Below are 27802 nucleotides of genomic sequence, written 5' to 3' on the forward strand. Positions count from 1 at the left end.
ATTTTTTTTGACTACTCCTATAAAATTTTATTAAAATATCTTCAATCTTCAGTTCTGCCCAGCTCTTACTGTTCAAGCTCAATGAGAGCAAAAAATTTAACAGAGAATTGGGCTGCATTTGAGATGATAATGATGACTGAGAGAGGACTGTGAGAGCTTATTAATTATTGGGAAAATCATGTTACAATACTAGAATCACTACTATTGCTATTTACTGTTGCATCTCTGCTTAGCAGCCTCAAACCCAATGAGTATGAGTATGCCCAATAATGTTGGAAATCAGGAATACAAGCATAGAAAAAGCTTAAAAAGTGGTTGTTGTGGTGGTCAAAAGGTGAGTCATTAAGATACTAAATGTCATGTAATCTAGTAGTTAGCAGCCCAAATATAGTATGAGTATATACCAAGTTCAATCTCCAACAAATGAGAGAGCTATGCCCTCTCATTCATTATCCACAATATAATTAATGTATTTGGATTTAGGCTGAATATGCAAGGAACTTCCCATGAGGCCTGAACACACCTAAAGACTCAGTATGGAGCACACTCAGACCTCATATGCAACTGGCAGGAGAAGATTCTATGAGGAATGCTGTATAGGGTGGGTGACAAAGTATCAGGTGATAAAGATTATATTGAGAAGATGCAACACTTACTCAAGGAGGCTAATGACACTGGAGCTGCTATAAAGGAGGAATCCTTTGTTATCATCCTTCTAGACTCCTTTCCCGAATCATGGGATTCTATCGTAAGCATTCTCTATGGTGAAAAGAATCTCCAGATCATTATAGTACAACTGTCTGCTCATGGAGAATAGTTGGCTAGCCAGGGAAGGATCTTCATGGATCCTAGTAGTTTGATGACTGACATCTAACCAAGCACTCCAAGTGATCATCAATGCACTCACAATGCAGGTCTCTTCCTGTGAATGACCACTGCAAAAATGTGGGACACATGATAGATGAATGCTGGAAAATTGGTGGAGGGAAAAAGAGATGCACCAGTCTCTTCTGCAAACCTCACTCAGATAAACTGGGAATCAGAATCCATAGGATTCTAGGATGTAGTTTGTTGGAGTTGAGTCGAAAGTCGGATTTCTGTCAGCATGCTTGTTACAGTTTTCCACTTATACTCTGCTCAAAAATGTTGCTGGAGGATCCTCAAAAGATAGAGTGATGTTCAAGATGGAGGGAGTGAGTACAGTAGTTATGAAAACTGAGTTAAATGGTGTTGAGAGTATTGTCACATTTGAAAAGATATTGCACTGCCCAGACATCTCAGCCAACCTAATATCTGTCAGTTGTATGAATAAGAACAGATGAAAGATGCTGTACAGTGGAAAGAAAGTTACATTCTTTGATCCAAACAATATACCTTAGTTCAATAGGACACTCACTGGAGATCTATATGTGATAAATAGGCAGTTTGTATATGGAGATCCACATCTTGCATTCACAGCACACTCTCTTGACATTGCAACTCCAATGAAAGTGTGGCATATACACTTCATGCATCATGAGGTTGATCGCATTGAGAAATTAGTATGGCAAAATCTAGTTGATAGGCTTTAACATCAAGTCTGGGCTTAAATTATCTGGAAAATGCGAACTGTGCATTCTTGAAAACCAGAAATATTGCTTCTTTGACTCAATAGTCATTCCAGAGATGGAGGTCCTCACATTAGTTGCAGTGAATATCTGGGGGCCTGTAAGAGTACAGTCAATAATCAAACCTACTGCATCTTATTCTTCTGCAGCTAATAGAGTGGATTCAGGATATTGTTTGAAGTAGTGAGGATCATGTTAATTGAGGCAGGATTAATGATAGGGTGGTGGGCCAAAGCATGTGATTATGCAATAAAGGTTGAAAACCTGTTACTCTCATCAAGACATCCAGGGAAAATACCAGAGGAAGTATGGACTTAGAAATGCTGGTCAGCTGGTTATCTGTGAGTATGGGGGAGCTCGTGCTATGCAAAGATCCCAGAGGTGAAGAGCATAAGCAAATTAGCTCTGCAGAGCCAGAAGGGTTGAATGATCAGACTGGCAGAGTATGAAACATACTGAATCCTTCTTGATGGCCTAGGAAACTGAGTTATTACTTCATACAATGTTGTCTTTGAAGAGCTAATACCAATCAGGACTGTACCTCTTCAGAGGGAGATAGTTGATGACTTACTCAATAATTCAGAGGGCACATTCCAACTAGGAAACCCAGCATCACTACCATCTTGGCCATCCAACATCCTGGTAATTCAATGCTATGCCAATGACTATGTCATATGTCAAGTTTCTCAAAATCAAATTCCAATACACAATTGACCCAACAACAATTACACCTGACCTACATGCTTACTAAAGTCTTCTCATGTCCAGATCAAGTCCAGCAAATACCAGAAAATTATCAGAACATAATAAAGAAACCAAACCTCTGGACCACACCCATGGATGATGAAATCAGGTGTGTGGAGGAATGAGATGTATGGTAAGTCATTCCTAGAGAATCATGGATGAAGATGATTGACACAAGATAGGTGTACAACAAGAAGATTGATGGGTTCACCAGTGCACTCATAAAATGAAGAGCTGGCCTTGTTGTAAAAGGTTTTACCCAAATCAAAGACCTCCATTACTTTGAATCATTTGCAGCCATCATCCATTATGAATCTCTACAGATGTTCTTTGCTATCATTGCCATGAAGAATGCAACAAGCTATGTACAGAATGATGGATGCAGGTAATGTGTGGTTTAATAAGCTGAATAAGACCCTTACAGCTTAAGGACATGCTTAATTGCAAGCAGACCCTTGTATCTGAGTATTAAAGAATGGAGCAAGGGAGCAGATGGTGTAGTGGTTATCTCTGCTTGCTCGATTGTACCTCGCTCCACACAGAAAATATATATTTTCGCACTCGCGAGTTCGAGCCCCCCACCCCCCAGAAAGTAACACTCTAGACACTTTCCGGGTTCTACCACTTCCGATATCTGAATCACGTGAAACGCAGCCTCCCTTTCTAAACATGATCAAGTCACGCACATTACCCCCTCTAAAATCACATGACAAATCTTATCTCTCCTTGCCATTCTGGGCATCGGTTCGAGGCCCTTCCAGTGATCTTTCGAATAAGACAGGGAAACGGAGTCGCGTGCCGCAAGGCTGCCACCTGGTTGGGACCCAGGTGTAACAAAATGGAGTGGTGATCCAAGCACACCCCAGCCCGGCACATCGCCCCCGCATCAATTGATCACACTGTGTTGGTGATCTTGGCCGAGTAAGGCAGGTCTGGGAAAGAGAGACCGGAGAAGGACTGGGATTGATGGAGTTTGGTGGGAAGTAGGACTAGGCCATGAGAAGGGTCTGGTGAAGAAACGACGGTGACAGATAGATTGCGGCCATTTCTCGGCAGAGGTCAGGATTTCCCAAAGTGGGAAAAGGTGGCAGTGCCCGAGTCGCACCAAGTTATCGAGGGCGAGGGATAATTTCGTGCCATAACATAAGTGCACAGCTTGTTAAGCTGACTTAATCGATGACATCATACACACAGTAACACAAGTAGCTAAATTGGACCATACGCATGCGTAACCAATATACTTAGGATTAAAAAAAAAAAAAAAAAAAAGAATGAAGCTGAAAGGATGATAATGTGCATGTACACTGACAATGTATCTAAAGCATCAACAACAGAGCACAAAGGAGAGAATTAGGAAGAAAATTAGGTCAGTGTATGATATCAAGGATATAGGGTGACACAATAGTGTCCTCAGGATGATGATTGAGTTTAACAAAAATGATGGATCCATTTCAATTCACCAGAGAAACCTCATCATAAAAACTCTCAAACAGTTCAGAATGACTGATTGTAAACTCAAAGCAACTTTACTGCCAGTAGGATCTTTTATGACTATGGAATCTCAGCCTCACTCTGTATCTGCCAAAGATGCTGAATACATGAAGAATAAGAATTACCATGCTGTCCTCAGATGCCTGAATCATATCACAAATAGAATCTGTCCTGACATTATTTTTTCCATGAATTACTTGTAATATTATGCATCTGACTTATACCTCATCTATTGGAACCAAACTATGCATGTCTTCGGGTACTTAAAGGGTACTATGGGGTACAAGATTACTTACTGAAAGAGAGCAGCTGATGATGATGGTTTCACCTCAGTGAAGTACATTGACTCTTTGCACAATGACAACAGGACAACTGGGAAGTCAAGATGGCTGGTAGGCCTGTATTCTAGAGCTTATAAGCACAGAAGAGAGTCACTCTCTCAACCATAGAGGCAGAGTACATTGCTACTGTTCATGGAGGCTGACAGTTGAAGTGGATGGGTTTTTTCCTTGATGAGCTGGAACTTGAAAAGGATTGACCTTACTCACTATGGTGCAATAATAACAGTACTATCAATTTAACCAAGTCATTGAAGGGCTATAGCAAGTCCAAACATTTCTCTATAGACTACTATTGGATACATGACATGATACTTTTGAAGAAACTTGATATTCAATATATTGCTTCTGAGGAAAACATTGCTGATATTTTCACTAAAACTATTCTAAAACTGTAGACAGTTGATCTTTTCAAGAAGATGGGGATGACAGGTACCTGAAGCTACAGGTATAGACTTCAGGAGAAGTGTTGAGGGTTCAGTCAATGCTCTATCTTTCAGGCACTTCAGACTCAGGTTTTAATCTTGACTACTTAGTTCATTCATTTGCATGATCACTCTCATATATTATCCTCCTGTTTTTTTTGTTTTGCACCTCAGTCTTTTACTATTATATAAGTGAAGACTGAGGTGCATTTTCTTACTTATAACTTTATCTACTTAATTTCTGATGTACTATTAGATTGGTGTATCTTAACAGGTTAGGAATACAGTCTTTTACCATCATATGAGTGAAGACTAAGATTGGTGTATCTTAACACTCTCCTTATATGAAGTTGCACTAATTCTGGGTGGAGCAGTTTGATGTTGAGGACTAGCTATGGACTTTCTTTTCACCAATGGACTCTTCACTTATTTTCTCTTCATCATTTACACTATTAGATACTATAACGATGCTCTGGCAATGCATGAGCACATATGTGACTATCCCCTATCTGTACTTGTCAAGTTGTATCTTGGGATATAAACTCTTGCTTTTGCCCACCATGTTGAGCTTTGAGTCCTGAGTTCTGAACACTAATATTGCACACTGTAAGCTCTCATTATCTCTCAGCCACTAACTATATATATTCTTGTCATTGTCTATCTGGTGTAAATCCTAAGGAGAGATCAGAGGCAGAGGGAGAAGACAATGCACTTTAGGCTTAGATGATATCTCCAACACTTTCTGCTTCTTGTTTGGATTGTCTTCAGTGGAGATGGAGCTTGAGACAGTGATAAAAGACAGGATGGCTAGTTGGGTGGATAGAGAGACTTAGGGCTAGTTATGGTCTTTTATAGTCATTTGAACTGTCTTTGTTTTCCCAGAACAAAGGAAGATCATGTATCACCAGTTTCTTTTGTTTGGCTCATTGCCAGATGGCAGAGATAAAATTCTAGGAGATGATTGCAATCTGGCCATCATTAGCAGAGAGGAGCTGAGCAAGAAGGCATTGAGATCAAGGATCAGCCTGTTTGAAGAGAAGGAACCTGCAAGATAGGTATTAGGACGACATCAACTAGCTACTACATAGAGGCAGTTAGTGGCTCTAGCTAGAATATCTGAAAGTTCTCAAGACTATAAGACATTTCTCCTGACTAGTGAAGGTGCAGAAACAACTGATTATTTTGCTTGACACCTTGACAAGCAGAATTTCTTGTGCCAGTCTTAAAGTGGCTAGATGCCAAACCCCACATGGTGGGTTCTTGATCAAGGGGTTGTCTCAAAAAGAGATTTTGAACTATGGCACATTCAAAGGTATGATGAGTGGAATGAGACATTGAATATGCAGTATAATAAGATTTTCAATTAATTTATAGCTGGTTCACTAACTACAAAACTATTCAATAAGAAAAGATTAATGCAAAATAACCCACAAACTTATTGGACAGTGAAGGAGGATAGCAAGACTAGAAATGTGTTCTATAGAGGAATAATCTGATCAGCAAACTTGGATTCACATATTGGTGGCAGCTAATAATAGGATGATAAATAGACTTCCAAGTGTTGCCTGTAAATATATAAGATCAAATGTTGATTAAGAGAAAAATGAAAGCATTACTCATCACAAGTGATTACTAACTGCAAATATGAGAGCATAAGCTTGTAATTGGTGACACCCTCTGTCTTTTGAAGAATCTGACATTGGTGTGCAATGACAATGAGAGATATGACCTCTCATTTCAATCTTCCCATAGGCAGCTGCATAAGATGGCAGGTTATGCAGCCCAATGCTTTTACAGTTTGTTGTTCAGAGAAGACTGTTGAAATATAAGTCAATAGCTGGAGTGGGGCTAGGGAAGGCAGTGGTAGTGTTAAAGAGTTGGTCCAAGTAACAAGCCTCTTGGTATCCTTAGACTTGTGCTTCCCAGATGACTTTTTAATAGACAAAGTTCCTTTGAGATGTTTTTCAGGCATTGCAACTTTCTCCATGTCAGATTCTACATAGGGCTTTGCTGAGGGTACATACAATAAATTGTTGTCATCAAGAAAATGAATACAGCATGGTGCAGAGGGATTTTGTTCCTCAATGAGTGATAACAGAGTGTGACAGTCCTCATCAGTGTTCAAAATGATGAAATTGAGATGATAGTTATTGGGAGCCAGAGCCAGAGATTTATCTGATAAGTTGTTGTTGTTGTTAGTGTTCAAGAGAGTGTTCTCAAAAATGTAAGATGACTTCAGAGGAGAAGATGACATGCTACATATAGTCACATTATCAAAGTTGAGTGATAAAGGAGGGTCAGAACTAGATAGAGGAGATTCTATAATGATATGTTAGATACAAATTAAGTAGAAGAAGATTTTGCACACCTGATTAGGATCAACACACATTCAGATATGAATTAGAGTAAGAGTGTTAAATGTGCATACACATCAAAATTTTCTATATATGTCAGGTTACAAGAAGTTTAAATTTATAATTGCAGACCAGTAGAGTCTGATTGCATATTGCATATCAAGTTTTCAGACTTAAGTTTGTAATGTGTGGGATGTTGTTTGGCTAGAGGCTGAAGAGGATATAGCTGTAGTTCAATATTGATGTCAAAAGAGAAATTTTCTTCTCTCATTTTTCTTTCTTATCTTTTTTTTCTTTTTGCTCTCTTTAGTCTGCTATAATCTTGTATACTATTGACAATGTTGATACTAGCTTTGGCTTTGCTGGAATGAGTAATACTTGGGTCACTATTGTGACTAGTCATATCTGCAGATTGATCACAACCTAGCATAGTGAGCCCGATAAGTGTTTCTTTCATTGACCTTGGCTTTTGTTTTGACTAATGTTAGGTTTTTAATAAATTAATCACTATTCAGGGACATGCAACACAGGTATTAGTTTTTTTTTCCTGAGTGTGTAATGTTGAGTTGCCAAATACATTGCACATCCGTTATCATTCCCCCTTTAATATCATTTCTCCTATCCATAGTTTACAGAAGTATATAAGTAAAGTACCTTACAATCGAGCCCCTTGCATGTTTGCGAGGGTTCTCTGCTAATCCTGGAGTCCTGCTTATCTAAGCTGAACAGCGTACTTCAACATGTAACTAGTATTGGCACTTTTTATCAGCTTTTTTTTTTTATATCTATAAGGCTAAAGGCATAACAAGTAATAGTTAGTGTAAAGAAACAGTCAGTGTGTTTGATAATATTCTTTTCTTTTTCAACTTGTTGACTAGTATACTATAGTAACTACTTGTTCCCCATTTTTCAGAGAAACCTCTAATGCTTTAATCTCAACTGTGAAGATTAACTGGAATTCATCCTCTCCCATGTCTTTGTTTCAGGAAAACCTAGGTTGCAACAATGATGATCAAAATTCTAAAGAAGAGGATATTCCCTACACTCCAATTGGTAGCAATTGGCACCCAACAGGCAACCCTGATAGTGGCCCACCCAATCCTGATGGCCCTGACAGACCCAGTGGATCTGAGAAAAGTCTTAATAACAACTCTGGTAACAACCCTAATCTTCTTGATAATGATGCCCAAATCCTCATCCAACTCATAAATATTCTCTATAGCATCTCTCATGCTGTCAACAGCAATAGTCAGTATGCTATACACATTAAGATCAAGGAACCAGATATCTTTGATAATTCAGACCCCTGCAAACTCAAAGCTTTCATTGTTTTTCTTCAGTTGAACTTTAATAACTGACTCAATGCATTCTGGTTGGAGGTCACAAAGATCAACTATGGTGTTATATAGGCCAGTGAGATGCCAAAATTAAACCAGCTTTGGGTGCACCAAAGGAGACAGCAGGCTGGAGATCAAGTCAGATGAAAATCATCTTTAGGGTCTAAAATATCATCTTACAAAGAAATATATGCTTATCAGGAAGGGAGAAGGTTATATCAGACATTATCAGTGAAAAAATCCAAGATCAGGGCAATACAGGCCAGTGAGATATATCACATCACACCTGATATACCAAATTAGGATCAGGATCAAACCTTGATTAGCACTACCAGATCTTTCGTTCAGTGTACTATGTCTTTTCTGATGCTCTCTCACTCATCTACACCAAGAAATATGAGGTATTTTGTCTATCAGTTGATTTTTGCAGCACTAAGAGTCTTTCTGCAACTTACAGTTAAACTTGATTTGGTTGGTTTAGCCTTTGTTCCATATATGATAACCTCTGATGTGACTTAACAAGAGGTGAAAAGAAACTCACTGGTGAAGGTAACACTCCTACGAACATCATACCTCTTGTTATAGTATTCTATAGTATTCCTACATCATATGTGAATATATACATAAGTTTCTATGAGCCAGAATGACATTCAGGTGATACAAATTACCAAATAAGTTCATAATAGTGCTAATTTGCCTCAGATTGCAGGATTTTAGTATCAGAATATATACAGATGCCTTTAGAGGAAGATATATATTAAATAAAATGTACTATTGAAGATTACTAGAACAACTCTGAGGCAAGCTGGTCTATAATTGTTGGTTCCAAGACACCTGTCTCATTGGCTGGTACAACACTGTACACTATCTTCTTCCTTTCTGGTGATGCCTTTGATTAGTTCAAATCAGATATTCTCCACCCTAACCACTGCAACCCTCTTGCTTGAGCATATTCTTATACCACCTTCCTATTAGAACTTCAGCCCAATTTTAGTTTTTTCAATGTCACAGTATACATTGTAGCTGATATAGACAATGAGCAAGGTCATCAGTTGCTTGCTGGTCAGTCAGGTGTGGATCAGAAATTTAAGTAAAATGAGGTGAAAGTAATATCTATAGATAGATTAGTGTAGAAGATGAAGAAACCACTTATAGGGGCTCAATAAGAAAGGCTCTAGCTTACTCATTGTCTTGGTGCTCATGGTGTGAAGGCAAAAAAAAATAAAAATAAAAATTTAATGTCAATTGAATACAAACATGAAAGAGAGGTAGCTGTACATGTTCTCTTGTATTGCCAGAGCCTACAGATGATAGTAAGCTTGTGTATGTGACTATATCTAAAAAGAAATGTATCAAAAGGAGGAGAATATCTTAGCTACAGACCTCAACCTCAAGCAGGAGCAAAATTGACTAAAATACATACAATTATAGTATAGAAAGAGCCGGCTGCCCTGCTCAGCATACAAACAATGTCCCAAGTTATTGCATCTTGATTCCCAGCACATTCTAAGCTAGATTTGTCCACTATTAGCCTTGGTCCTTTACATCAGATGAGATAGGGAGAGAAATAGTAATGGAACAAAATAGAGAGAAGATCAGTGAATTTGAAAGTAAAAATGAACTGGTATATGCAGTTGACACTCATATGATCTGTACTTATCCTTCTACTAGCATTTGAAACAGCTTTATTGTTAATGAGGTGAGCTACCTCAATATTGGTGTCAAGATCTTAAAGATATAAGCCCCAAGGCAACAAGACTCAAATGCATGCTCATTGATCCATGAGCAATGTGGCATCATGCTTGGAAGAAATAAGAACCTGCAAAAGGGAACTGGAGGAAAAGCAGTAGAGATGATGGTAAAAGAGAAGAGAGACATATAGCAAACTGAAAAAGAAAGTACAAGTCAGCTGGCCTAGGTGTTGGTCTGAACCATGTGGATGAGTTGTTGAAGTGTAAGTCAGATGACAATGTTTGGATCATACATAACAAGGCTCTTAAACTCAAATTCTGAAGAGTCAATACACACTTAAAGGCCAGTGTCTCTTCATGATACAATTATCAGAATTCAAGATAAAATGATGCACCATACACTTGAATCAAGGTGCAGTCTATGGTCCTTGTCCTATCTTCATGCCTTGAACTTTAACAAAGTTGTATCATGTCAGAGGAAAAGAGTTAGGGTTGTGAAGCATCTTTCAGATTTCATGCCAAGCTAGTGTATGATCCTGATGAAAAACCCATACCACAAGATAATGAGCTCATTGCCCAACAAACACTCTGCACAATCATCATAGAAATAATATAAAAAAAGATCACCTTGAAAAAAAAGCAATACTTAATGTTATCCACAAGGCTCAGATATGGAATGTGGTATCCATGGTGTCTCACAATTGGATACTCACTATTGGAAGAGTTGCCAATATCCATCTCACATGTAGAGTGAAAATCATAGACTGGGTTGTTACTGAGGAGATGCAAATTGAAAGTAGAGTCCATAAAGTAAGAAAAGGAGTCAAATGGAGAAGGGTTAAGGTGTACAAGGCACTGAAGATTGCAATCATTATACATGGTGGTAAGCATGGTGGTGGAGGAAAGAAAGAAAGAAAAGGAGAGAGAGAAACCGAGGTTTTGATATTTTTGATAAGAGGAAGAGGTCAAAATGTCATTATAGATTATGATAAAGAATAGGAACACTCAACATGTATAGAATTTATCCTCCAGCTCATTTGCATAGACAGAAATATTTTTCCAAGTTGCATTGAGGCTGTAGTCATATTCAGCAAGTTCTATGCATCTGGCTGGAGGCTGGAGGCTTGTCTGCAAGGTCTGATTGTCAGAACAAAAGTAGAAAAGTCTCAAGTGATGTATATTGATGTGACCTTTGATAATTGCTCTGCTGAGCTCTTGCAAGATGGAAAAGTTGTGATTCCACTTTTCATGAATGATATACAATTTAGAATATATCCATACATCTTTTTCTTCCTTGATCTCATCCAGTTGTGATTCCCAAAGCCAGACATGCATTTCTACCTTATAATCCATGAACCTGAACTTGAAATAAGTGTATTTTGTGAGATCTTCAATCACTTATTTTTGAGTTTCATGTAATTTGGCATTTGCTTCTCTTAACTTCTCATCTCATCAGGTAATCTGCAAGGCTCTAATAGCAATCAGCTCTTCATGAGTATGTACCTTGTCCCAGTCAAGTGTCTGCTATATAATCTCAGTCATGTCAAAGGAAAAAAATGGGTTGTGCACTATAAAGCAAATAGAATGGAGAAAATCTAGTTACATGACTGACTGTTACTTGCAGGATAATGAGCACAGCAAATAGGAAATGAGGCCTAGCATCTCCTGTGCACTTGAACAATGGATCAACAATCATCTGATAATGATGCTCAACTGGAGCTATTCCTTCAGGATGATATGCTGTAGAAAAAACAACAATACAGTTATACAGGTCATGTAAGAGAGCCATAACTTCACCTTTAAACTCAGAACCTTCATCAAAAGAGAAAAACAGAATACAGCTAAATTGGCAAGTAATCTCTTTATAAATGAACTTTGTAATAAGTCAGAATGTCTGGCTCTTGAGCACACAAGCTTCCACCCACAGGATAGTTCTCTCAATGGCCTGAACAATGTACTTAAAGCCTTCAGTTCCAGAGAGCATCACAATGCAATTTAAATCAAAGTAATGAAACACCAGCTTTTGACTTCAAAGTAAGTGACAAAGTCTATTTCAGTTCTAAACACATCAGAACTACTTGTTATGGCTGAGCGGCTTTGGCCAATCAGATCCACTTATACATTAGCACTGATTTATGGCAGTTGTAGTCACTGATGTGATCATCAATATATCCAGATAACCGCTGGGCCTTATTATCTTCAAACTAGAGACAAGTTGATTCAGATGACACCATCCACACTCTGGAGTCTCCTCATCCATCTGTCTCTCCATCATGTGGCATCTTGTAGAATGAATACTTCATATAACAGCTTGGGATGTGTGCTGGCAGATGAAACTTCAGTATCAAATAAATGAGGTTGCTGGGATCCTGAGATGGTGTCATTGAAGAAGGATATGTGGCTATCCTTTCCCACAGTTTCTTCAACCATTGGCAGTTGATATCATATAAGACTACCATATGCTGTGGTGTTCCCTGTTGCATTTGCGAGCAGAAAATATAATTCATGCAAACTTATCTAGTAGAGAATATAAGTTTAATCAACTTAAAGGAAGTGTCATTCACTTCTCATCATGATCCAGGATTGTCACTTCTCCAAAACCTCTCAAGTCATAACATGCACAGTCAATGGTTGTGACACCACTTGTGGCCAATTCTACCCTGCACTTGAAAGTAATGAGCTTGGCAGCTTGGTGATCTCAGCAATCACTTGGGTTATACAGTATATGTTTGCCGTACTCTGCTACATGCTTCCTGAACTTCTCCTGAGTGATCATAAACCCTACACCATTCAGCAAACTCTGATCTTATCTGGAATTTGACACCACAAACCAGACTAGCCAAAAATTGGCATCTATAGCAATGTATAAGGTATATTTCCATCTAACCATGACCTTGAGTTCTTGAATCATGACAACAAAATAAAACTTTTACACATTCTCACTTTCCAACTCCCAACTGGGATCCAGATTGATGCCAGGCTATGGGCAGGCTGTACATTTCATAGCTAGAGATCTGGAGGGAATAGGTAGGTCTTCCAGTGGAGTTTCTTGAAAATATTAAGGCAATTTGTTGAGTTTGCATTTAAGTAGCTTCAGGTGGCACCATTCTCTGATCATCCACATAAAAGCCTGGAATCAATTGGGAGGCTGCTTTATACCTATATTGTCAGTCAGACAAACTATAGTGTGGTAAAATTCATAGCCTGAAACTTTTGACATGAAGAAGAGTAAGTGGATCATTGTCTGCAGTTAACTACTGTAACCACTGCTGCATCCTCAAGTGTAGTCATCTGTAGTACCTGATCATAATCTGGTAAATATATGTACCCTGCTTCCAACCTTTTTTTGTGCAATCAATGATACACCTTATACTCATTGAACTATAAAGGTGAGAAATCAGACTACTTGAACTAGTGCTTGAAAACCTCGATCTATGTCAAAATTATTATTCCCCAGTGTTATACTCACCAAGATTTTCAATAAACTGTTTAAACTACTCCAAATATATAAGAGCACACTTTCTACAAATAACAATCTCTCATCTCTCATCAAAGGGCTTCAAATAGTGGTTTGAATTAAAATCATTAGCCAGGGTCAATATCAATATCAGTGATCATACTTTATGAGATATTCTGAATCTTCTTCTACTCACTCCCATGCACAACTCACTTTGCTCTCTCTAGATTTGACTCATTTTGGTCTAATGTACCTCATACTGCATAAAAATGTCTTGATCCTGTCCAACTAATTAGTATCAACAGAATCCAAAAGATGCAGAATATATCCTCATGCCTTTTTGAGACCCCAATAGGATACAGCACATAACCTAACAATAATCACCATGGCTGATGGTGATAACATGCCTACTATAGGTGTGATCTAAATTTTTCCCTTTAACCTTGCCTCAGTTACTCTCTTCAGTGTCTAACTGTCATTTTCGTGGTCACCCATGCAAGCACCATATGCCAGATGAACAAGCTGCTACTCATGCATTGGTGCAGCAGGCTTATTATAAATGGTATTCCCTTTCTCTATATGATGTTTCTAGCCTTTAGGATATTTGAACCTGAGATTGTGCCACCAAACTATTGCAAGTGCAACAGCACTAAATCCAATCAGTATGAGAAAAGGTACAAGCAAAGAATACTCATATCATGTCTTCATCTACTTCAATGTGCACTATGGAGGTTGTACTATTAAGATGGCAGAGAAAATTGGGCTTCTAACAGTAGCCAGCCCAAAGTCCAGCCCAAAGTGGAACTGTACAGTTGTACAGGAAATTACTGAAGCTGTATGGATGCCAAACAGAAATGCTGATATCTGAAAGCCAGAACTGTACAGTTGCAGGGAATTGCCAAAGCCTCAGATATACTGAACAGGCAAGGAAACTGCTACAGTATAATTATATTAGCATACTCAAAAGAGAGACATGGAGTTATAGGGTATAATCATAGTATATTTTTGTCTATAGCTAAATCTAACTAAATCTAACTACATAAATTTTAAAGATGATTTTTTTAGAGGATTTTTTTTTGTTTTGAGCAGATAATGAGAAAACTAAATAAGTGGGAGAAAGCAACAAGAGCAAAAGTATATAAACCTTGCCTTAGGTGAGAGTGTTCTCAAAGGCTTCCTTGGCCTTAGCACAAGTCTTATACTTTTTATGACAGGCATGAGCAACACCTGACACAAGAGGTTGGACAACCTCTCTACAACAAAGTCAGTCTCTAGAAAACTAGAATGATGAGAAGACATACCAGCTTGCAAATATTCCAACCTGTTGCCCAGCAGTGACTACATACTATACTTCACCACTTTGGCCAACAGCAGAGTTGAATGCCCTGCAATGAGAGCAGTGGAATCCAGTATGGACTTGTGCAGGGGGCTGTTGTCCAGATAGGATGCATCTGCTGTTAGAACTCACCATAGAGAAGCAGAGAGAGGAGCATGAGTGAATGGATGCCTTGTGACAGGCCTATAAAGATTGATAGCTAAACAAGAGAATAAATTTGAGTTTAGAAACTTTATGCAACACTTACCAGTGGTGGGTGCAGGCAAGAATCTGAGAGCTACATCTCCCAAAGATGTAGGAGAAACTTCTTGTGGATGGTGATGAACAAGTTAGTCATGAACCAGAGAGATCAGTAAGAGTTGGAAGTATATAACCTTAGCTGAAGCTAAGGTCTAAGGCCACAGCATAGGCTAGCTTAAATACATGTTAGACTCATACTAAGAATAGTGCCTACTGGGGCATGTGCATTGAGAAGTGTGCTCTGCAATGAATGAGAAGTGAGGATACTGAAAAAAGTGTGTCTCCAACAAATGAGAGTAAAGAACGCATATTACCTGCATTAATACAGGACTCCATCTGAATAGACCATATCCTATAGACTGCTCTTGACTAGTGGTTGACTCTTGTCAAACCACTAAGAAGCATGATATTATCAAGAGAAGCATGATGGCACATGTGGTATGTTGGTCATCCAGGAGGTGGCAGCTGTTGATAAGTCATCAGCAGGGTGATGGCAATCAGGTAAATGGGTAGGAGATGTGCTAATAGATTATTGTGGGTCTAGGAGATAAGAATAAGATAAGATAAGGAAAATAGGGTTAATATCATAATATACCAGAAGCAGTAGCAGGCATTGAAGGGCTTGTTGAAGTGCCTACATTGTCAATATTAGAAGAGGAAAAGAGTGCAGAGTAAGAAATAACCTACTGGTCAGGTTCAGGGCATGTTACGATTATTCTTTTCTTTTCTCTTCTTCTTTTCTTTTTCTTTTCTTTTCTTACGTATTCACGCTTACCCTATGCTGCGATTTCGATCGGACGCTGCTGTGGCACTATCTTTAGCCTACGCAACGTGTATTTAAGTAGAGCCTTAGCTGGTCTAAACCCCAGCTTCGGCTAAGGTTTATTCTACCTAATATCGAACTCCGTTCTTCGTGACTATCTGTCCCATCGACTTGAGTCGTCTTTGACTTGCTAGAGTATCTCCTACCGAAGTGCGAGTAGGGATCCTAGTACGATCTAAGCCGATAAGAGTTAGTGGCTAACATTTAGCCGAAGCTCGATCTACGTTGCTCAGCGTCACTTCCGAGAAAGAGCGCTGCCCAACTCTTATACGAGAAATTACCCTGCTTGACCAGAGAGGTCATCGCCTACGTTCGTGTGGACAACCTAGTGCTTGTCAACGTACAGCGAGTGGACCCACGGGAAAGCACTCACCGTCATCATTCATCCGATACACTATCTCGTTGCACTAGCCTTGTGGCTAATACCCCCTCGGCTACTTCTTCTGTTGTTAGTAACCCGGTTGATTGTTGAATCAATCCTCTACGACGACCTACTCCTTGCAGTCTTCTTGACTGTATACTTAACCTTTCTCCTAATCGCGCTCGGAATACCGGCAGTGTTGCTAGCAAGCTTGCTGGTCGCCCTGTACTCGTTATATCCCCGCCTCGTTTAGGAATCACGTATCCCAACACGAAACCCTTTATTCTCGCTCTCCAGCTCGCCTCTATTTTAACAGTTCTGCTGTTAATAGTAACGAGCACCCCTCCCGACGAAACCTGCGAAATCCAATTAATGAACGGATCCAACTACGAGACCGACCTTAGTTTGATTATCGCCCTCCTCATCGTTCTCACCATTCTTGCGGTATACCAGCTTGCATGGTCAATCGTCGACCTACGCCAAGGATAGATCACTATACGGATGCCCTGGTCCGACGCCATTCCTGCAATCTTCGTAACTTTTACCGCCTTTTTCTTATCCATTTCTTTGTACTACACACTCCGCTGTTGCCGACAACAGAGAAGGGTTCGACCTCAACTTCCCTTCCATTACGTGCCCAGCGTACCCGCATACCCCCCGCAGGTGATAGACATCCCCGCGGCTTCACAGCAAACGCTACAAGTTCCAGAAACTCCCAGGCCAGAGCTACACTCTCTCTATGGAGAGTCCCTCTACGGATCGTCGCGACCCAGCTCGCGATCCTCAGAGTCGAGCACCGACTCCTACAGAAGCGCCACCAACGAGTCAACCGACTCCGTCGACATCACCGATACCCGGAGCATACTCCTCGACAGAGGAGACTCGCCCTTACCAGGTCTCTTCGACCAGTCTTCAGTCGAAGGCGAGTCAAGCCCCAACAGAAGCCGAGGACAAGGCACCAGGCATCTGGTCGCGGGCGAAGAAAGCCCTGACACCGAGTGGGAAGGGGACGAGCTCACCGAGTGGGAAAGAACCCGCCTCGACGACCTCCTCGACGACATCTACCCGAACACGGAGGAGGATGCAACCTATACCGGAGACAACTGGTCCGGAAGGTCGTCCACAAAGTGGGTTGAAGCCCAGTGGGGAGACTCAGACATCGGAGCAGAGCGCCGAAGGTTTATACAGAGGCAAAAGGACGACTACGACGCCGATTCAGGAGAGCTTGGCCTCGGAGCCTCCGCAGCTTCCACCAGTACAAATTACTCACAGTCTCTTCCAAGGGCCTGGCCAACCAATAGAGGCCCTCCAGTCGGCTGGCATCCCAGCACCAGTTGGGTCTACGCCGACAACGGGGAAGAGACTCCTGTGGCCAGAGTCACGACCAGAAGAGAGCCCGACCCGATCCCTGAAAGGGCCGAGGCACCAACGCTCCCTGCCCCCGTCCCCTCGAACGAGCCGACGAGTGGGGAGCTTTGGAGCGAGTTCCCAGATCTCGACGCCGAGGAACTTGGGACAGTTACCGCCGCCGAGCGCGTCGCCGGAGTCTCCGACTGGGAACCGTCCATCGCGTCGAGAGCCTTCGCCGACCCAGTCCCTCTCTCACAGCGTCCGTGGCCGCTCCTCTATCACACGTACGTCGAGTCCCTCGGACTCCCTCGAGATGTCCGGGAGTCCCCAGAGATTCAGACCCGAATGGACCGAGGCCGAGCGCATGATGCACGCATCCGGCGTGCCGAGGAGGACGCCCTCTACGGACCCAGTGGATTCTGGGACTTACCCGTCGAGCCCGACGCCACTCCCGCCGAAATCGACAACCGGATACGAGCCGCTGCCGTTCGCTACACCGGATACGCCCGGAGGGCTGGAACAGATCTCGAGGCCCGAGCTCGAGCATGGAGAGTCTACCAGGAGGAGATCTCCAATGAGGACTCCGACATCGGAAGGTGGAGGAGAAACAAGGAAATTGACCGACTCGCCCGAGAGAGGAAGGACGCGAAGGATGCCGAGCCGACCTCCGAACCAAGCCCTCGAACCGACGGTAATGACCGCGGTGAGGCAGGTCCTTCTTCAGGGCCCAGTACCTAGACCCGGAATATTCGAACTACTACCATGGCACGGGCTCTACGAAATTATGATGGAAGACATGGAGAAAGACCCGCAGTGGCTCTTCTCCGAAGCAGGGCAGGATTACCGTCACGCCAAGGGTATGGGTGACGTATACCTAATGAAAAATATCCTCGAAGTGGAAACCTGGCACCGGGCGGCTATCGTCTGGAACCAGGTAAACCCCACGGCCCCGCAGCGAGGGTGCGAGCCCTATAGGCGGCCTCAACCAATGCCTCACCCGACGGACCCGTCGGACTTCTTCCCCGAGGGATTCTTCGGTGGAGCAGGAGAAGACGATGACGACATGGACGATCCAGGTGCTGGACCGTCCCGCACTGATAAGGGGAAGGGGTCCACGGTACCCCCATTCCCGCCAAAGCAGCCGCCGCACCCGGACCCCGCGGGATATCCTCCCCCGGGGGAGAATCGAAATTTACGCTCGGTGTCGCGACCACCCAAACCGCCGGTACCACCACCCGTACCATCCCCACCGGATCCAATTCCTCCCTGGCAACTCGCGCCGGGGGCTGTCAATAACCCATGGAATGATGTCAAACCCAAACTAGTAACTCAGCCCGAGTACTTTACTGGGGTTTCCTCGGACATCACCCGCTTCCTACACCACTGCGAAGTTTACTTCGCGGTGTTCCCCATGTATTATACCATGAACGATCAGGGACATAACCCCTATCGTATCACGTTCGCACAAGGGTATCTGCGAGGGGACGCGCAGCAGTGGTGGGTAGATCAGTACTACCGATATCGGGACCCGCAAGGTCACTGGAGATTCCCCACATGGATGGAATTCTCCGAGGATCTCCGACGCGAGTTCCGCGAAGTTGCGGAGCTGACCATTTGGAAGTCCGAGTGGAAGAAGATCCGGCAGGCGGATTTCAAATCCGCAGTCGAATTCTTCGCGAAGTTCGAACGACTAGCCCACAAGTGCGAGGAGTTCGGCGATGAGAAACAGATGTTCGAAGCGGTCGAAGCGGCGATAAGGCCAACGGTGCGGAATACGGTTATGCATGGGGACAACGAGCGCCCCACAACCTACGCACAGTGGAAGGCGCGAGTCCTAAGGATCGACGCCAATTATAGGTACGGAGTCGCCCAAGGACTGGGCAGTAAGTCCTCCTCGAACCAAGGCGGTTCGGGTCGAGGCAATCAATCGAAGGGAAGCAGTTCCAGTGGCGATAAGAAGGACGCCACGGGAACAACGTATGGGGGTGCCGGGCAGCCGATGGAAATCGACAAGCTGCGATCCGACAAGCGGTGCTTCAAATGTGGGAACACGGGGTGGAACCCAAAGCACAAATGCCCTGACGATAAGTCCAAGTGGCTTCCCGTCAAACTTCCCCCTCGCAAAAAGCCCAACGTCGCCCGCCTCCGCCAATTACTCGCTGAGGCAGAAAAAGAAGACTTAGGAAAAGACACGAAGGTCGAAGAAGTGAAAGACGAGAAGGGGAAGTCGTCAAAAGACGAGCCGGCGTCGAAATAAGCGATTCGACGACGTCGGCCAAGGACTTAGTTTCCACTGGTGCGCACTCATGTAATACTAGCCAGACTTATACTACGAATGTAGGTACTCCGTACGATCAATATACAAACCTTTTTGCCGCGTTAACAGTCGAAGAAACTAAGGAAGATGAATCGCCAGACAGCAATGGCGTAGGAGGGGATTACCGCCGCTCGTCGCGGTCTGCGACAAGCACTGAACCCCTAGGGGCCGTCCCAGCTCAGGAACCCCCGGCCGACCGCACAGGGAAAGCCCCTCGAGGGCAGAGCCCCCTAGGTCGTGTCTCGACTGCACCCTTGACGAAGGGAGGTCAGCCCGGAGTGGGAGAAAGGTCGTCAGCCCAGCCCGCTGGGCCTGCGTCTTCGCCTGTGAAGGCGTCTGTTCCAGTGGGAAGCGTCGGAAAAGCAGCTGAGGTCGTGAGCTCGGGGGACCACCTGCCCTTAGTAGCCAAGGGACACCCGACGGCAAACAGTGCAGACCCCTCGGGGGAGCCAATATGTGTGCCCCCGCGAAGGGCAACCCGAAGTACCGCCGGGTCTAGGAAGAGCAGTAAGTCTAGGACAACCGTAGAGGTTACAACGCCGAGCACAAACGCCCGAGGCCAGGGCCGAAGAAAGGGCAGAGCGCCCTCCTCTACCAACTCGTCGGAAGGTGACCAATTGCCACCGAGGGGCCTTACCGACCGGCCCGGCGACCAACTGCCGCGCACGAGTACAAGACCCCAGGTATCCGTGGAGGAAGTAGAAGACGAAGAAGCTCACCTACGGTCCGATATACCCGTCGTAACCCCGAGGAGACCCTCATCTCCCGCAATGCCTCTCACCGCGAATGCCCATGACAAGAAGGTATTTGCGGCAATGTATTACGAGCCCTACGGCATCCTGTGGACCCGTCGAGCCTTACGGATCGCCCGAGGAGATGCGGCGGCTCGCGCCGTTCTCAACGGATGGGTACACCCGCGACGGCGCGAGGAAGTGACGGACAAGCTATGCCATCAGCTGGAGGAGCAGACGGAAACAGCGGCTCAGGCCAGAGAGCGGTGGCAATGGATGGAGGATTTACAGAAGCCACCAATGTACATACGAGGAAGGAAGGGGCGAAATGTCTCAATAAAAGTGCAGTTGGAAACGCTCGATACGAGGGAGACCCACGCTGTGTCCGCCCTAGTTGACAGCGGGGCCACCGGGAGTTCGATCGATCGTGCCTGGGCCCAGGCCCACGATCTCAACCTGAAGAAAGCGGCCCGACCCGTTCCGGTCTACAATGCCGATGGCACCCGTAACAAGGGAGGGGATATCACCGAGTATGCCGAAGTACGGCTACGGATAGGGGACCACGTGGAACGGATCGAACTAGCCGTAGTCGACCTAGGCTCCACCCCCTTGTTCCTAGGGCATGACTGGCTCCAACGTCATAACCCCCTGATCGACTGGGACACCGGAGCGGTGACCCTAGCTCGATGCACGTGCAGGAAAATCCCGTTTTCCCTTCCCGATACTGACCCCTCGGCACGATGGGACGAGTACGAGGAAGGCGATACCATTCTCGTCGTTGATTTCGAAGAAGCCTTCCACGTGCGAGCCATGGGAACCAAGGCTAATGAATTGGCGGCCCAAGCCCATGCCAAAAAGGACACCAAGTCGTTTGAGGAAATAGTCCCGGAGGAGTATCGAGAATTCAAGGACATTTTCGACAAAGAGAATTTCGACGAGCTACCACCTCGTAAACCCTGGGATCACGCCATTGAGCTGATCCCCAACGCCAACGCCAACTTAGACTGCAAAGTCTACCCTCTCAACCATGCTGAGCAGGAAGAGTTAGATCGGTTCCTGGACGAAAACCTGTCCACCGGTCGAATCCAACCCTCAAAGTCTCCCATGGCTTCGCCGTTCTTTTTTGTCAAGAAAAAAGACGGCAAGCTGCGCCCAGTCCAAGACTACCGTAAGCTGAACGAGATGACGATTAAAAACCGTTACCCGCTACCGCTTATCGGGGAGTTGATGGACAGGTTGAAGAAGGCCAAATACTTCACTAAGTTGGACGTACGCTGGGGCTATAATAACGTGAGGATTAAGCACGGGGACGAGTGGAAAGCCGCGTTCCGGACCAATCGAGGGCTCTATGAACCCTTGGTAATGTTCTTTGGGCTCACCAACTCCCCGGCGACGTTTCAATGGATGATGAACGATATCTTCAAAGACCTCATCGCAGCCGGGGAGGTATCAGTATATCTAGACGACATCCTTATCGCCTCACGAACCAAGGCGGAGCACCGACGGATTGTACGCAAAGTGCTACAAATCCTACGCGAAAACAGACTGTTCCTCAAAGCGGAGAAATGCGAGTTCGAAGTAGAGGAGACCGAGTATTTGGGAGTAATCATTAGCGAAGGAAAGATTCGCATGGACCCCGTGAAGATTGCCGGTCTCCTCGACTGGCCTGTTCCCCGCCGAAAACAAGAGTTACAATCCTTCCTTGGGTTTTGTAATTTCTATCGACGGTTCATTCGCGATTATAGCAAACACGTAAAACCCCTTACCTCTCTCACCGGAAAACAAGAATGGCAATGGGGGAAGGCGCAGCAGCAAGCCTTTGAAAAGCTCAAAGAGTTATTCCGCGAAGACGTGGTACTAGCCATCCCGTTGGATCAAGGGAAGTTTCGAGTAGAAGCAGATTCAAGCGAAGGGGCAGTAGGGGCGGTACTCTCTCAGTGGCAAGACGAGAAGTGGCGACCAGTCGCCTTTCTCTCCAAAGCTCTCTCAGTTACGGAACGTAACTATGAGATTTATGACAAAGAGCTTTTGGCCATTATGATCGCTCTCGATGAATGGCGACAATACCTCATGGGGGCGAGGGAGGACTTCGAAATCTGGACAGATCACTCTAACCTTCAGTATTTCCGCAAGCCTCAGAAACTCAATCGACGACAAGCTCGGTGGGTTACCGAGCTAGCGGAATATCAATTTTCTTTACACCATAAGCCCGGGGCTCAAAACCGAAAGGCCGACCTTCTATCTAGGAGGGCTGACCACGATCAGGGAAAAACAGATAATCGAGACGTGGTGGTGCTCAAGGCGGAGCACTTCAGGGCCCTCATCATGCCCACGGCCGAAGAATTGCACGAACGAATCAAGGCGGCCACTCACGATCCCCGTCGTTGGGACCGAGGGATCTCTGACTCACTCAACCACGAGAAGGGCATCTCCCGCGACCAAGATCTCTTGTGGTATGATGGACGGATCTATGTACCGATAGACCGTGACCTGCGAGGACAACTCATAGCCCTCAAACACGACCATGCCACGGCCGGACACCCAGGGATCGAAAAGACCAAAGAGTTAGTACTCCGAGACTATTGGTGGCCAAGAATGCGACGCGACGTGGAAGCCTACGTCAAGGGATGCGACGTCTGCCAACGAACTAAGACAGACCACCGCCCCAAAAGGGCTCCCCTGCACCCGAACGAGGTCCCAGATCGCCCGTGGACTCACATCTCGGTAGACATGATCACCAAGCTACCGAACTCCAAGGGCTTCGACTCCATCCTAGTTATCGTCGACCGATTCTCTAAAACGATCATTCCCATAGCGTGCACCGAAGAACTCACTTCCCTCGGTTTCGCCAAGATCTTGAGAGATCACGTCTACGTACCCTACGGGGTGATGCCCGAAAAGATCATCTCGGACCGCGGTTCGGTATTCGTCTCTAAGTTTATGAAGGAATTCTACGCCCTCGTTCACGTAAAAGGCAATCCCTCCACCGCCTATCACCCACAGACCGACGGCCAAACAGAACGGGTCAACCAAGAAATTGAAAAGTACCTGAAGATGTTCGTCAACGACCGACAGAACGATTGGAGCGACTGGTTGCCGTTAGCGGCCTTCACCCATAACAATCGTCAGCACTCGGCGACGGGCTACTCGCCCTACAAGATAGTGTTCGGCCGAGATGGGCAAGTGATTACCACATCCCAGAGACCCGAGGCAGTCCCAGCAGCCACGAAGTTGGTAACGGAGATTGAGAAGGCACAGAAGGAAACGAAGGCGTCATTAGAAAAGGCCGCAGAATCGATGAAGAAAGCTTACGACAAACATCAAGGCGCGGCCAGAGAATATCAGCCCGGGGATAAGGTATGGCTGGATACGACCAACCTGAATCTCCCGCGACCCACCAAAAAACTCGGGGATCGTCGCATAGGCCCCTTCACCATCCTCGCCAAGAAGGGAGCCTCGGCTTATGAACTCAAACTACCCGTTCGATGGAGAATTCATAATCGGTTCAACGAATCTCTATTAACGCCTTACGTCGTCCCCGCATTCCCGAACCAACCGCGCCCCGAGCGGCCACCTCCAGAGCTAATTGACGACGAGGAAGAATACGAGATCGAAGAAATCGTGGAACAACGAGACAAAGTTGTTGGACGTGGACGAACCCGTCGCACCATAACAGAATATCTAGTAAAATGGAAGGGTTACCCGAGGGAGGAAAACTCCTGGGTCAAACGTTCGGACATGGCTAACGCGGAGGAGTTAGTAAACGAATACGAAGCACACCTCCAAAGAGTTCGCTGGGAGGTAAACAAGTATGGACGGACTATCGGGAGGGACGACAATATTCCACCGGAGGCAAAAACACCCTACCACGATCCGGACACCCCATGTGTCACGGACGTGGAAACAGTTTACTCCTCTGAGTGCACCAACCCAAGACATTCCGACGTACAGTCTTCAATGGAGATGCGAGAAGTAACGGCAGAAGAAGCAGACGGAGTACCCATAGTGGAAGAAGCGCCAACCGACGACAACTCGGACGTGGATCTTCTACAACGGGTCACAGAAAACTGGGATAAAAACGAAGATGATGACAACGATGATGAAGACGACAAGTCATGGTCGTTCTATTCAAGATCACGATCTCCCTCCTCACAATACGGATCTAGTGACTCCTTCGCATCGGAGGAGTCCTAAATCAAAACTTACGGTGTAGAAGGGGATTTCCACCGCTCGATCACGAGCACTGAACCCTTAGGGATCGCGGATCCCGACAGACAATTGAGGCTTAACCGGCGCAAAGTGGCTCAGGAAGTTTTGGGACCTGAGTCCAGGGGGAGAGAGGGTCTGAGGCCGAACCCACCGTTGCGACTCTTTATGGGGTAGCGGAGGTCCAATCGATCCTGTTTTAAAGCAGAAGGGAGCCCCTCAATTCGCTTGTGTGGAAGGAAGGAGACATATTCTCATTCGGGACGAATGAGTCTTAAGGAGGGGGTAATGTTACGATTATTCTTTTCTTTTCTCTTCTTCTTTTCTTTTTCTTTTCTTTTCTTACGTATTCACGCTTACCCTATGCTGCGATTTCGATCGGACGCTGCTGCGGCACTATCTTTAGCCTACGCAACGTGTATTTAAGTAGAGCCTTAGCTGGTCTAAACCCCAGCTTCGGCTAAGGTTTATTCTACCTAATATCGAACTCCGTTCTTCGTGACTATCTGTCCCATCGACTTGAGTCGTCTTTGACTTGCTAGAGTATCTCCTACCGAAGTGCGAGTAGGGATCCTAGTACGATCTAAGCCGATAAGAGTTAGTGGCTAACAAGGGCATTTAGAGCCTACAATAATATCACAATGGCATCAGCAGAAAGGTTAATCTGGTGCTGGGCTATGGGAGCAATAGTGTAGATGGGGAAAGTAGAGATAGTTGATGATAATGATCAAGGGATGGAAAGGTCCCAAGAGTTTAAATGCCACCTTATATACTCCCGAGATGCAATTTGCTAGTATTTGTCTGATTATATGGTTTCAGAGTTGGATAATTACTAAACTATGACCATCAGCAATGTAGTTACCAGTGCAAAACTGTACAGTTGGAATGGTAGATTCCAACTATAATGAATCTTTATGGTAGGAATTCTAGCATGGGATAAAAATATTGAGGTATGTTATGTTATTTTTGCAAAAAGATTCCATACTGATTTGATTTAGAATGTTGCCACCTCCTAACTTAGTGCCTATGTTAGTACTGGCTGCTGCAGCTCAGAAAAAACATGGTCTGAAACCATAGGTGAGTAATGCTCAGTGGATCTTTCTGGAGGGTGCATTCCAGGTTATCGCAGCACCCAGGCTATAAAGAGGAAACAGGCAGCCATCACTAATTTTCTTACTAATTTCATGGCTGGGTTCTGAAAGGAGTTCCCAATTGAGAGGGAGCAAACTGTGGAAATGTATCTTAAGGTTAGACTCTAACTTTCTGGATATGTAGTATTCTCTGATAGGCTTTACTTGACTAGTGTGTAAAGGAATGGTTTTAAAATTATGCCAAGAAATCTGAAGGCATCATCCCCTATCAAAGTCAAAGTCTCACATTCTGAAAGTGGAGAAGATGTATTCCCAGCACTACTATGTTGAATATATTAAGCCAATCATCAATGAGAGAAAGAAGCCAGGTATGACTTGAGGAGAGGTGTTGAAGCTTGTTAAGAAGATGATGAAGGAGATATTTCAGAGAGAAAGTGAGGAGATCCATGTTCAGGTAATGGAATGAGTGAAAGAATAGGTTCCTAAGTCTGAGGAGGAAGAGGTGACCATAATGCCAGAGATATATGCAGTGTAGGTTTACCCTTGAGTTCACAACATGAGATCTCTGTTTGATAGTCATAATATTGCAGTGTAATCAAAGCATCATCAGTACAAATCAAGAAATTTATAGCTGCACTGTCCAAAGTGACTGGCTGCATAATTATGATAATTATTGATGGCCCAGACTCTTGCATCCATGTTTGTCTTGTTTTTGTCTCCATCTGAGGATCTCATTTCTCATTATTGATTTAGTTATTATGTGATGATGAGCCTCCAAACTCTATGCACTCAGAATTCATAGATTCATTAGGATTTTCTACATCAAGCACAGCTATTGATCTTCAGGCACTTTGATGCAGATCCTGATTGATCAAATCCTATCATTGATCCCAGCACATAGCCACCCTGCCCTGAAATAACTCAGTCTTGATGACAAGTTAGAGAATTATTTAATTTGCAACAGTCAGCAGTGGTTTAGAACTTACTAAGACTGTTTAATTTGCTAAGCAAACTCCAGTGGATTGCTTGGTAAACCTGTTACAAAGCTTGCTTACTTGCAGTGCAATGCACAGTAATGCACAGTTTTTGTAGCATGCAGATTTGACTGTGTATGACTCAGCATTGGTAAGGAAGGGTTAATAATGCCTTATGACTCAGTAAATAGTTTGCTTATATTAGAAATCAACACAGCAAGGACAATTATAGCTTACAAATCTTTAATTTGCAAGTAGTATAAAAAGTAGCTAACTAATTAGTTTAAAAAGAAGGGGACCAGAGCGAATCAGGGAGATCCCAGATTATCCTCTACACTTATCTTTGATCCCTAACACTTATATCATACACTCTACACTCTTGAAGTAGTGCAATAAAGACATTTTACTGCTAGAACTTCATCTCAAACCTTTATTTCTCTAAGCAACAGTGAACCTTCAACAGTTACTTGTGCTTACAATCTATTCCTTTGATTCCTCTGCTTCACCAACAAATTCACTTGCAGCTAGGAGATAATATTTTCATCAATCCCACCAATGCCTTCACTTTCTTGCAGCCAGAAAAAGTCTCATTGAGTATCAGACTGATCCTCACTATCTTGACTCAACCTTATCATGTGAGTTAAATAATTCACTACAGTCTCTAAGTTCGCAGTTAGAACTTGGACAGTTTCTTTTGAGCTCTCATCCATTGCACTTATAGCCAGAGTTCCAATAAGAACAAGGTATAGTCCTTGTATGCTTACTGATTAAGTCTTTAGGGCCACCTTTAGGATCTTTTTCCTGATTACTTCTCTTCTTGCAAATTTTATAGTTCACTACCACTCTCTACACTCCTAGTAGAGATATTTCTCTATTGTTCTGAACTTAGAAGGCTTTAGTCACCATATAGAGGTGCCTGACTAGACTCG

At 44.1% G+C, this 27802-nt stretch overlaps 1 protein-coding gene across 1 annotated transcript; it reads right to left on the reverse strand.

Annotated features, from left to right (window-relative positions):
* Positions 1-12239: 12239 nt before the first annotated feature.
* Positions 12240-12494, reverse strand: EV420DRAFT_1277315 (uncharacterized protein; the record flags this gene model as incomplete). Its single annotated transcript, XM_060468024.1, has 1 exon — positions 12240-12494. One exon carries the CDS (start codon positions 12492-12494, stop codon positions 12240-12242), a length of 255 nt encoding a protein of 84 aa, XP_060325277.1.
* Positions 12495-27802: the final 15308 nt, after the last annotated feature.

This window comes from Desarmillaria tabescens, assembly GCF_030435595.1.
Source record: "Desarmillaria tabescens strain CCBAS 213 chromosome Unknown EV420scaffold_52, whole genome shotgun sequence".
In the NCBI taxonomy this organism is placed as follows: domain Eukaryota; kingdom Fungi; phylum Basidiomycota; class Agaricomycetes; order Agaricales; family Physalacriaceae; genus Desarmillaria; species Desarmillaria tabescens.